At 40.7% G+C, this 13786-nt stretch overlaps 1 protein-coding gene across 1 annotated transcript in view; it reads right to left on the reverse strand.

The window, feature by feature from the left end:
* Positions 1–13054, reverse strand: part of GRIA3 (glutamate receptor, ionotropic, AMPA 3) — a 156037-nt gene extending 142983 nt beyond the window's left edge. The window contains exon 1 of the mRNA XM_009330818.1: positions 12893–13054. Coding sequence (XP_009329093.1) covers positions 12893–13040 — 148 coding nt within the window. The 5' untranslated portion in view covers positions 13041–13054. The remainder of the gene's footprint in view (positions 1–12892) is intronic.
* Between the last annotated feature and the right edge of the window lie 732 nt (positions 13055–13786).

Here is a 13786-nt window from a genome sequence, read left to right on the forward strand (position 1 = left end):
GAGTCAAGGCCTTTTCTGCCTCTCACCCCACCCCACCAGCGAGCAGGCTGGGGGGGCACAAGAAGCTGGGAGGGGACACAGCCGGGACAGCTGACCCCAGCTGACCCAAGGGATATTCCACACCATATGGCGTCGTGCTCAGCATATAAAGCTGAGGGAAGAAGAAGGAAGGGGGGACATTCGGAATGATGGCATTTGTCTTCCCAAGTCACCGTTACACGTGATGGAGCCCTGCTTTCCTGGGGATGGCTGAACACCTGCCTGCCCATGGGAAGGAGTGAATGAATTCCTTGTTTTGCTTTGCTTGCGTGCGCGGCTTTTGCTTTCCCTATTAAACTGTCTTTATCTCAACCCATGAGTTTTCTCACTTTTACCCTTCCGATTCTCTCCCCCATCCTACCGGGGAGGAATGAGCGAGTGGCTGTGTGGTGCTTAGTTGCCAGCTGGGGTTAAACCATGACACCTGGCCATTAGAATAATCTTCAAGTTGTAGCATTATCCAATTTACAAGCTTATTGCTAGTATAATATGAAGGACAATCAGCACACCCAGCCACACCAAGAAAGCTTTTCAGTGGGATGTTTCTAGCATAAAGGCTGACAGCAAAAACATTAATGGTACCAACTTCTTCAGAAAGAGAACACTCACTTTCCAGTGGACAAACAGGGTAAGCTCACAACCCAGTTGGTGCCTCCATACCTCTGAGAAATGAGACAGGCTGTACTGTGGAAGTTGCCTTTGCAAACAGACAGTCAGTGGCTGTTTTAAAATGAAAGCCTTGATTATATCATTAAAGTAAAATTGTCTGCAGGACATGCACCCGTTCTTAAAAGCTGGCTTTTCTCTATAAATTTATCAAGCTGAAGATCTTTATTGCTTTGACCATCAGTATTTTAAAGTTACTATTTTTTAGTCTATATATTGGCAATAAATCTCTACACACTTGAACTGTAATCATCACAGCACAACATGATACACTTCTCTCAGAGATTTAAAGTTGGACTCAGTCACAAAAAAACACCCCAAACAAACTGGGTAGGAGGATGGCTAAACTGGTAAAATAAAGTCTCTCAGTTTCAGGTAAATGATTAAGTAGCAGTGTACACTGCTATTAACCTAAAGTCCATAATGAGAGCTTAAATGAACAGTTCTAAGTGGATGCAGGCCTTGGTAACGGAGCTGCACTCCTGCAGTTGGCACTAATTGACCCTTTTGCTGGCAGGCTCAGCAGAGAAGGCAGTCAGCAGCGTATGAACTGCAGGCCCTTCTCTGTCATGCAGAACAAAGTCACAGTCCTGATTATCCAGGAGGTTTGATCTTAATGCTTTACACTTCTATACATACACTTCTATAGCATCTTTCATCCAGGAATGAGGCAGGCAGGATAGCAGGGGAGAATCTTAAACTGCTACTGCCCTTCCCACACCCATTTTGCAGAAGGAGGTCTCCTGTCTTTGGAGTTTTCCGACACTTTCTGCAAGTGTATTCCACATACACTGAACTACACAGCTGAATTTCTGAGAAACTGAAATGATAGATTCGTATTTCACACATAGCTTCACCCAGGCTTCTTGAAAACACAATTAATAATCGATTTTGATTAAGTTATTTCCAAGAAGATTTTAATCCCCTTTACAGAGAATGTTGCAATAGATTAAATCCAACCCAGCATACACAAGAAATACACAGGGCTGATACAAGCATTTTTAGAGACCACATAGTAGAAAGGAGGAATCATATTACTCCTGCTTGCAATTTGTCCAGAAAGATGCCATTTTTAAATTCATGTGAAGATCCTGATTAAGGCAGACTATTCCAGAGCAGCAGATTTTGGAATCAATTAACAAAACAATTCTTATTAACACAGGGAATCTCCAGACATTACCAAGGAAGCATAAAATCTTTTCAGAAAAGCCCACAAGGAAAATATACTTTAATATCAAATTGTATCCTCCAGCGTATGCAGCGATTGCCTCAACTCAAATCTCAAATGCATCTTATGTGAAACAGGGGCTAGCGCTGCAGAACAACACAATAAGAATTTAAGACAGGAAGTGCAGATAATTTATCTGAATAAAGCTTCCAGGAAAATAACTGATTTATGTTGATAATGATCCAAGCTGGAACCTTACCAGGATGCAAGAGTTAACAGCATCACTACCTACAATACGTTCACTATTCATGAAAAATAACAGGGTGCTTTTACAGATGAAAATAGGTTAAAGTGTTAGCTTTATGCTTCAGCCAGAAGACCCTGTTTTGCCAGAGATCTGTTCTTGAATTACCTCTAGATCAACTCAGGAAAAAAATGCCATGTTTTTCAATCAGGATTATCACTATTCACGCAAGCAGGTAAGAGACACAATCAGTTAAATTTCACAGAGGAGTCTATGGTTTTTAATGTCACACAGCCTCTATTCATACAAGAATTGCAAAATCCATAAACTGATGCAGAGAGAGAGAGAGAAGTAGTGAAAGGTTCACAGCTACAAAAACACATATATGGGGGGAAAGGGAAAAAAGAAAAATGAAAATCTGAAGGTAGAGATTGTGTAAGTGACTCCTGCTAAAAGCAAGGTCAGCACTTTCCACTGGAGACCATTTGATTTACACTATTTTGTTTCAATTGAAAAACAAAATCTTTCCTTGGCAGATTCTGCTCTACACAGTCTATTACAGATACTTCTGAGATACCCAGCATCATTTATAAAGGGACACTTATTACTGCTGAACGTGAACGTTTTGTTAAATTTCCCAAAGTTCCAAGAGGAAATATGTGCGACGCTACACAAGGGGGTATTCAGTTAGTTGTTGAAGTCAAGAGCCTGGACAACCTGGGTAGTCCTGGAGGAGAGGTGTGCTACTGATTAAGATGCTCCGAGTCTCCCTTGAAGAATCCATTGGCTGTCCTGGACCCACATCCCACACTTAGCCAGAGGCTTAAAGCCAGGAATACCCCATGAGAGACCACTCTGTTTTTACCCTTTACTGGCTTCACTCCTTCAAACTCCCACAGAGCTACTCCAAATTTACCCTGGTGTAAATCAGATCAGAGGAAGACTCCATTATGTACCTTGACTGCCCGTATTTCTCTAATGGGATACAAAAAGGCTTTTTTTTCCTTTCTGTTAGGGTAGAACAATGAAGCACTAAAACATTTAGGTCCCAGTGGACACTGCAGATATGCACTACTATGTATCACTGCTTGCAATTTCTTTTTGTGTTATTTAGCACAAAACAACTGGCAGTAAAGCACATCTGATGCATATGAATGCACGTCTTAGAAACAGGACACTGTCGTTGTAGAAACTATCAGTACATTTACTACGCTCTGCATGTAGTAAAGCTATACTGATTCATGCTTTAAACAAGGCAACCTCTGCACCTGAAGCACCAAACTGGAGCAGTGAAAAACTGCACAAGGGTTAACTGGTCTCATTTTCATCAATTTTGGGCTTATCTCACTGCCCCTCCAGGTAATAAAGGAAGTTGCCTGTAGATGGTGTGGGAAGACATGCTATACATACTTTAACTGACAAAAATTGTCTATCCATAAAATCCATCACAAGCAGCTTGAACTGTATACCCTGAAAAATGCAGACAGCTTCTTCCAAAACACACAGAATTTTTTTTTCCACATTCATCATCTATATGTCATTATAAAAATTGCACAGAACAGGTGCTTTTACATTGAAAAAGGCAGATTCATGTCTGCAGAAACATCTTGCTAACTCGGACATGCTTTACCAAATTGTTTCAGTCAAGAAAAAAAAAACATACAAAACCCAGAAATCATCATCTCCAAACAAAAACATTTGGCTTCAACTGAAACCGAGTCAATTATTTGAAGTCTGCAACTATTTAAAAAGCTTTTATTTTTAATTCTCTAATTTTCTGGTTGATCCCAATCTAATCTTTAAAACCTTTTGGGAACTACATCTGAAATGAAAGATTAGCAAGTCACCCAGCTCCCATCATTTCCAATCGTAAGTGTTTTTGAAGTCATGCAGCACGATGTTCTGGGATATACAACCCATCTCTGGGACGCACAGAACAGCAGTGAGATAATGGTTCTATGGAGGAACTCATTCTGAGCTGGCCAAGGCATTCAACATAAATATATGAAAACTACCATTAGTCATGAGAATCACTCTGCTGACATGGCTGAAATAAGAAAGAAATAGCATTAGCTGGCATAGGACAACCAGATACGTTTTTTCTCTTTAGTATTATTTGATATTCGAGAAGAAGTCATAAGTAAATAGGCACAAAAAGCAATGTTTTAAAATGGAAATTCGAAGTAGGATAGCAGATATTATGCTGACTGCTCACTCATCCAGCTTTTCCTTAGGTCCAACTCCTTTCGACATACCCCACGATGGTAGTGAAGCCACTCTGGAGATGCTACCTGACCACTGCACGAGCACTTTGGAGAAAGATGGTCGAGTACATTAAACTTGCTAGACAATTTAGAATCCCCCTAACAGTTTTGATTCAATGCAGGGTTAGACCCTGGGTCAGTCCTTTGCAAATCGATGGACACTAATTAGCTCTCATCTAACTGCTGGGAAAAAAGAATGCACATGAACTTGAGTTTTCTGACCATCAGACTTCATTAGAATCCAAACTTGGTGACACAAGCGGTAAAGCCTAAGAAGACAAAACCCCTGTAATTGGTAAAAAACAATGTCTTGCCATGTGCTGCTGTAGAAAGGCTACGGAAAGTTCATCACCTGAAAAAACTTTCCGATTACCATTTCTCCCCAAGCCTTCTCTCCCCCTGCAACTCCCTCTCAGAAGAAAAACACAAATGACGACGACAACAACCACCACCAAAAAGTTTTAAGAATTTTAGCACACACAGCAGGTACAAAGACCACGTGTGTCATGATGCAGCAACCCTGTGATTCACAGGACCTGATCCATGTTCACTAAGTGGGCTACAGCACCTATCTCGGACTAAGATCTCTGAAATGGAAATCAGACAAAGAAATCATGGAAGGCACCAATCCCTGAAATGCACTGCCGCACATCTCTTGGAAAAGCTGGCAGCTGTGAGATAGTGATTACAGCACGTTCTACAGACCTCACTGGGAGAAATCAACAGGCAACACTGCTTCTAGTAAAGACGGTTCTTTCTCCCACCACTCAAATAAGCAGTCTGAGTGTGGGTCAGGTAGGCAAGAACTGGGCACATGCTGTGCTGCAGAAGTGTGGACCGTACTTATAAAAAAGATCCAGGGTGTGTAGGAGACAAAGAACTTTCCAATATTAAACTTGCTTTCTTTCCAACAGCTTTGCTTATTTCAGGTAAAGAGCTGAAAATTTCTCCTTTGTCAAGTGACAGATTGGCTTGCTGTACAGCTGTGACACATGTTCTCCTAGGTCCATCAGTGGGAATGTATGTCACCTTCTAGCAAGGACAGCAAATTAGTAAATGCTAATTTCAATTTATTTTTCAGAAGCATGAAGAGTAGGCTAGTTTTTGATGGGGTTTCTTCTTGCTCTTTGATTTTTTGTTTGGGATTTTTTTTTTTTAAGGAAGGGAAGTGGAAGAAGTGATCAATAAAATGAAAAAGGCACTGTGAGCCAAAGCTCTCCAAGTTTTCCACTGCACACAGCCCTGTAATACCTCCTTGTACAGGAGAGAGCAAAACTGTGCTACCAAAAGGACGAACTGACTTACTCTAAATCATGCTAAGAGCCATCAGAAGAGTCCACAATTTCCCAAGTTCAGTCGCTTTACCACATGGGCTGGGCCCAAATGCTTGACGTTTGCATATGACAAAACTACTGATGGTGAAATCGGCAAGCACCATTACACACGTCAGTCCAGGAGAACGAGGTGTGAAAATAATGAAGTATACGTGGAATGAAGTAAGTATGCATGGACTATATACCATCAGAGAATGGATATACCTTTCCAGATATCTGCATATCGTTTTAAAGACAGTTCTTGTATTACAAAGGATTCAAGACAGTGAAGTCACCATGCAGCCCTGCATTTTTTTTAAATTCTTGATTTGAATTTCAAACATCACATTTGAATAAACTCCAACAAATACAAGCCCAACACAAGGGCAGGTCCAAGCATCCAAATGCAATCCTGTAATTTACAAGTGGTCTGAAAGTGAACACGTTGTAAATTGTGTTTGAAAAAAACAAACAAAACTTTCAGCATATCTGAAATGTCCAAATAGTCTAGCAAAATAATTACATACAAGAGACCAGACAGGTCGTTCCATTCCAGCAGAAGAGTGCTCACCTGGGCTATTATCCAATTCTAGGAGAGCAATTCACCCTTTTTACAAGTGCCTGGGCAAGTTATTCGCAGCGCAGTGTCCCTGCAGGTTGATACTCATGCGTAAGGGCTTCTGTGCCTCCTGTGCAGTGTTTGTGTGAGGGCTGCACATTGCACTTGCTATTTTAGAAGCAGTTAACATGATAAAACAGACCCAGCGACTCAGACAGCACAAGGAGGATACGCAGGAATGACTGCTGGGTGGATTCATCGACATAACTCCTTCCTACATTCACCTTCCTCTTTACACAGAAACCTCATCACCAGTTTCTCTCTTGCTCTGTGTGTATATGATAGTTTTACCCCTAATAATTACATCTTGGTGAGAACAACTAAAAGCACGCACTGCCTTTGAACGTTTCACATATAGCTACGCGTTGATAAGTTAACTCTGCATTTCTGGTGCTATAGAAATATCTCCAAGCTCCCCAACACAGTCAGGCCAGAGCACAGACTGTGAAGCTGTGTGATAGTTATTAGTGTCCACACTGCAATGACTACAAACAGCCGAACACGCGTGTCTACTTTGGAGTCTTCATCAGATGACTGCACACGAAAAACTCCAAATCATCTCGGAGTTTGAGGTTTCTAGGGCATCGGATATTCTGAAGATCAACAATAATATAAAGTAGGTGATATAATGGAGGGAAGTACGCCTCTGACGGGAAACATTAACACACATTTAGAAGAAAAAGAATCGCCATGGATGAAATCTGGAAATTGCTTCCCTGCAGTAATCATCACACAGTTTCACAGAAACTGGTTTGATCTAGATCAATCATTTTTATATTTCTATTTTTAGATCACCACATTGTTCCAGTGGAGATACAAGCCCCTGTATAGCAAACCTCACGACCACAGGAATAGAGTTTTTAGGCTGCCTTATGAGCTCCCTTAGAAAGGGGGCCGTGGCCTTCCAGTGATCTATACTTTACAGCAGCATAGAAAGTACTGATCTGAGGCTGTAACTTAAATGCCAAATACAAATTAAACATAAACATCTTTCGCACAATAAATGCACATGAGTTTCCAAGTATATGGTTTGGCTTGGTTTGAAACCGAACTATGAAACCAAACTGTTGCTGCTTTAAAAATAACATATTCTAAAGCATTTTAAGGATGCCTAGCTTAATCAAAATTAGCATTCCAAAACCGGTAATGACAAAATATGTACTTTAAATGGAAAAAATGTTAAATCGCTGGATTGTGACAATAAAGAATCATCAAAGATACATCAGCTCCCTCATTTCACACCTTCTTCCATAACAGTCCTACGCTTGCAGTAGGACGGCCTCCCACCTCGCAGACACTGAACACAGTGAACCCAGAGGAAAGAAACCCACTGTTTTCTGCGGCTCTTGGACAAGCTCCCGAGTCAGCCTTCAACAAAACCGTGGTTTTTTTGTTGTTGTTAAAAGCTACTGTCACATGCTTGTTTCCCACCATGGCATCTCCATTTCCTCCCAGAGACAAACTACAGCTGTTACACATTTTATTGGAATGTACAGTTAATCAGCAGCTCTCCAACCCATGCCAATAGTCTCATGGGTCCTCCAGGCCGAGTGCTATATAGGAAAAGTGAACAATTTCATCCTGCATCTGCACAAAATCTTTCCAAAACTGAACAAGTAAATGGCGCTCTTCATTGTGCTTTACTCTTCATTCATTTGGTGAATTCAGAGTTTCTCAAAAAATTGTCCATTCATATGAGATTTTTTTTCCATCCCTACAGTGTGAGTTAAATGGAACCCTAACATCTAAACAGTATATAAATGCTATGTATGTAGCAGAGGAGGAGAGAGAGGAGAGTCAGCTTATTTTGAAATTAATTTAAGAAAGAATAAAACATACTTGAAAGCAGTATGTTCTTTCTGCTAACACTGAGATCACATTCAGCTTAATAACAAAGCATCTGCTCTGCCATGAAGTAGAAAAAAACTTTAGTTGGAACACACCCTTCACCTTTCGACCTACACCAATATTGCAAAAGCTCTGACCCCTAAACTAAAGCCAGCTGATTTTCTTTGTCATACAGCAGTAACATACAATACTTGAGCACATTCCACAGCATAAAAGGCATTTTCAGGGATCTGTAATGAACTGAGTTGTGTAGAAAGCACATTTCCAGGTGTTTTACCACAGAATGCTGGGAGAAGCCACAGTGCATTTCTTATCGGGAGAGCGAGGCACCTACCCTGTGGTCTCTACTCATGCAAAACCAGCAGCACACGGCCCAAACTTGGCAAGACTTTCAGTGAGGCATGCTTATGCTTTTGGCAGAAGGGAGCTGACCACTTTCAGCATCAGTGTCCTTTGCCAGCTGGCCAAAGAGTACCCAGATGCAAGGGAAGCAAATTAGCTGCCCACTGGCAAAAAGAAATGCCGAGCAGCACCTAAGTGTGTGTGTGTGCGTGCGTGCACATGTGCGAGTGAGTATGCATGTGAGCATATAGAGATATATAGATGCACCTGTGCTTTGGGAAAGGGAGTAATACAGTTAAACTGGAAAAATTGTCTGCTACTAACCCTGTGCTATCATTTTCTGCAACGTTCTCACAACAACAAACAGGCACTTTTTCCATTAAAATCTTCCAAGTCGAATTTTAAAGACTAAACACAAGGACTGCAAAGATGCTAAAGAAAAATTTTCCAAGAAAGTCTGAAATCAGACTCCCTCAAGACAGTGTCCATACAATCACTTACAGGATTTTAGCAACTTAAGGTAAGCATGTCATTGTGTCTTCCCTCTTTTTTTGGTCTCTTAAAGAACAAGTGCCTGTGGAAAAAACACTACACATCAACATTTGGTAAAATATAAAAAGCCTTCTGGGTTCAGAAGATATAAGAGAAATGAATCAGAGAAATTAACAGGACAAGAATCTGCAGCTGATAGGTTTAGCTGAGAGAGGGAATCTGCCTGTAGATTAATTAGATTCTGCAATCACAGCCCCTTTTCACCCGTACACATCCCACCACTATCATTACATGATCAACAGATTTTAATGAAAACTAATGCTTTCTTTTGAGAAATTCCATGGGGACTACATACAAGGTTGCATTTACTTTTCTAAATATTTCTTGAAAATTGTACATAACGCAAGTGCACATTTGTTGGCTGTAAAGGTGTACAACAGCAATTTTTTGCAATGACAGTGCAGAGAGGGAATATGAGATCTGTGTGCTAATGAGCTGACACTGCAGAGGCTAGAGCAGTGTTAGTATAGTGCACTACAAGTGCAGAGCAGAAAGACATACGCGGGTTATTTCTAGGGAATATGATCTACAGAACTGTACGCATAATTCAACATTAATACTAACATCCTTTATCAGAGGTTATAAGAAAAGCAAGAAAGGCACTTCAGTGATGAATTTATACATTTGAGTTGTTATATTCATATTATTCTGAAAAAGCCAGCTCACTCCCTACAGGAGCATTTTTGAAGAAAATATAACATCCATGTTTTACTTGATTTTATTAATTCACAGGTCAAGCTAACTTTCTTCCTTTCAGTTTTTTTCTGATGGCAAAAAGCTGCATATTTTAAAAGATGTAATAAATCCCCCCCCAGAGCCAGCTGATAAACTTCAATTCACCTTTAAATACACTGGAATTTTCATCAGTGTTTGCATTTGCTTTCTGTTAAGATATCATACAGCTAAATAAATAGGTGGATTTACAGACAAATACAGAGTGGATGAATACTGTATGCATGTGTGTACATTAAATATACAGAGAGGGGCTCGGTGCTAGCAGTGAAGCAGGGAATACATCTACATGAATCAGATTATGCATCATTTAACTGAAAAAGGAATGAGAGGGAGGGGCTTAGGGCAGGAATTTTCTTTTGCTTCTAAACAAGTTTGTTCCCATGTTGGGATATTGCCAAATCAGCCCTACCAGAGGTGGGCTTTTTATCTCTGGCTCATGAGGATACTTCAGAAGAGGTTTTTTTTCTCGTGCCTCTGGAATGCACCAGATTGCACCAAGCGGGATGTGCAGCTGTACACCAAGAACATACGTCTTTCCTGAGCAGAGCCCCTCTCAATTCCTGCACACATGAACACTTACTACAGCCACTATCATATAAATCAAACCAAAGGAGAATGAAAAGTATTATTTTATGGATATTGACTAGCACAGGCACTAGGCTCAAGCTACACATGCTACTTTCTCCGATTTCCCTTCCGTTCCTTTACCTATCCCACCACAAAGTCAGCCACAGCCTCCCTATCCAGTGAAGGCAGTCAGAGTCACTGCAGGTTTCTCTCCTATGGATCCCTGCCAATTGCAAATATTGATCAAACGGCTGTGTGACAGCACTGGAGACAATTTATGCTTATCTCCAAGAGAAGTAAAAATGTTGCAGAAAGAATTCCTTCATGGATACGGCAGCACCCTGAAGTTATCTGCCACTCCACTGGGAAGTGAGGATGTGATTAAGGGTACTTAGGCCAGAACGTTTTACATGTCAGCCAGGTAGTGTGAGGAGCTATTAGTTCATCCTAACGCATCGATATGTATGAGCATTCTGACGTTCAAAGATAACTGCTTCGAGAGCCAAAAAGCGCAACTGTTCTTCTATTTTTTTTTTTTTGAGCTACTGAGACCTATGACTGGTTACTTGGACTCACCGTATTCTTTTCCTACCAACAGTATTACCAGATGGTTGACATAGCTATGGACAAGGTCACCTTTTCATTTTCTTTCTTCTGTTTCTTTTTTCACATCTTCTATTTTTAAATAGGTTACTGTAGGTTGGTATTCTCTGGTCTATGGTTTCTCCAGAGATTTTAAGTTTTCCCAGTTTCACTGCACTGGTAATATGTGTGTTGGAACATGCAGCCCTATACTACAGAAAGCCATCTCATCTTACTAAAATGGCCACAGCTTTCACTAAGCAATGACAAAAAACATTAGATGTCAGAAGATGAGAAGCACGCTGACTACATAATACATTGACTGTCTCTGAACGAGCATGTGGTTCACTTGTCTTGGTGGGATCTGTAAAGAAGTGCTGGGAGAACTTTTAAAAAACAATGATTAATCACCCAAGCAGTTTAATGTATTTAGTTTAAATCCATATAATTGATATTTAAGAAACTATGTTTGAGATACAGCCTCTTGAACGGATTACACTGATTAAGGATTAATAGTCTGATGTTTGTTGTAAGAGCTGTTGAGGCTGGATAGGATTAGTAAAATAAGATGTAAAGTACAGACACGCTTTTATTTACCATTTTTTTCCACTTTACCAAATATTTTTATTGGATATTATATAATTAACCCCCCCGAAAAAGTTTTAAAGGTCCTAATTCAAAGCCCTTTAAAAAGTGTAACGCTGCACTAGCAAGAAGTAGTCACATGGGGGATATGTTAGAATACCAATCTAAAATTTGTCCAAATACTTCCTTATTGTATATTTTCTAACCATCAACTTTCTCAGAAAATACCCGAAATCCTAGAAGAATAAAATATCTACTTGTCCAGCCTTCAGATTATACAGCCTGGGACAGGAATATAAGAAGTATCCTATCCCAAACAAACAGAAAAATAAAGAAATAAGATATTCAAAACATGAAATTGTTTTAAAGCAAGAGATACTAGTTTTCTGTACTCCAGTAATTCACTATTTTAGTACAATGCTTCCTCTTTCAACATTTTACACTGTGAGTACATGAACAGGAATCCTGTTCATAACACAAAGTTAGTACATTGCATTCAGAGGTCCTTTAGATCACGCATGTACAGACATATTTCTGTATACTGCAAAGTGCATGCAACTACCTCGCAAGAAGACTCCATTCATTTTCAAAGATTTACAATAAAAACTGTATAAAATTGAATTTGGACACATCAGTAAAACAAATATTCAGGAACTACTATTGGTAAAGGAATGCTTTTTTAAATGCAGAACACGCACCAGTCTTTCAGAAAGAGATTTCGCATTTTAACACCACATTAACACTACTCAAAGTTCTATTTTGCTGCTTCTGTTAATAAAGGCTCAAATTATACATATTCATTGCTTGTGCAGAGCTATTTCTTATAACGCTTAGCGTTCCGATTCCATTTTCTCTCCCCTCAGCTCCAACGGTATTTGTCAGTTTACAGTCTCCTCAGCTTTTAACAGGACTTTCACTATAAGAAAACAACCCAGTATTACAGGGCAGAGGAGGCAAGTAAGCCCCTCCAGCTTTGTCCCCTCAAGGTCACTTGTAAACAGCTGTTTCTGTTTTATTCCTATACAGTATTATTTGCAAATTACGCTATTTCACACAGCTAGATTGTAGCCTCAACAGAAAAGGGATGTTACTTCAGCGGCAATTCACTGATCACAGCTACACAGCGCTGCTATATAACATGGTGTTTTTTCTGGAAAACAAAACTAAGGGGGTGAAAAGAAGTGGTGAGCGAACTTTCCCTAAGGTATCATTCAACCATATAGTGCTGCAAATCCACTAAACCTCATGCCACTACACACATTTGTTGCACTATATTGTATGAACACAACTCTAGGCTACCAGGGAGAAATTGAAGGTAAGAATAGATAACAAATAAATATTTTTTAAAAAAAGCATGTATTTACTTACAAGCATTTGTCACTGAAAAACTGTTGGAAGAGTCCAAGTGATCTACATGATAGTTCAAATGGAAGGGCTTTTCTGTGGTATTTTGGTTTGTGTTGTATAACTGCACAGCAAATCGAAATGCACTGTGCTCCTGAACAGTGTTCCTCATGAAAAGTCCACCTAGGATGGGAAAAAAAGAAAAAAGGGAAAAGGTATTTCAGAATGAGTTTTGAGAAGAAACAGTGGCAATTAAGTTACATTTGCATACTGCACATCTCAGGAAAGAATGAACAGGAGCAGGCTGAGCCCGAGCACATAATTCTGACAGAGCGCGTACATGAAATACATACTCCCAAGTCCAAAGTTCGGCTTTTGAAGCCACACATCACATCCAGGTGCCCCTGAGCGACCGGGAGTCACTGGGAGCTGCAGGTGCAACCTTGAGAACCAGGCCACCTATACACGGATGCCCACACACAGATTTAAAAGTCTAACTTGGGGAATCGTGGCTCCTAGATTACCTCCGTACTACCCAAATAACGTCTCTGTAGTTATTTGCTAAGGACACGGGTGGCGTGCGGCATGGCAAACGTGCGGTTTTAAACGGTCTGGTGGAGAACACGCACAGCTGAGCGCTGCTCCAAGGGACAGGCAGGGAAAAAACCCAAGTTTCCCTCGCATGCCCTCAGCCTTACGGCTCATTCGGCCCCAGGTTTAGGGCACGTCGTTACAGATTCACGCCGTTACTCCCTCACATTATTTGCTACACGGGATGCGCTGCCTCAGGGCACGATTCCGCACCAGCACGGACCAAATCCTCCTGCCGTTCCTGAGGTGAATGGACAGCGCAGCAGCCCGGCACCGCTCACAGCCGCCCGCCCGCGCAGCCCAGGCACCGTTTCTGCCTCTTGCTCA

Source organism: Pygoscelis adeliae, unplaced genomic scaffold (assembly GCF_000699105.1).
Source record: "Pygoscelis adeliae isolate BGI_AS28 unplaced genomic scaffold, ASM69910v1 Scaffold100, whole genome shotgun sequence".
Classification (NCBI taxonomy): Eukaryota; Metazoa; Chordata; class Aves; order Sphenisciformes; family Spheniscidae; genus Pygoscelis; species Pygoscelis adeliae.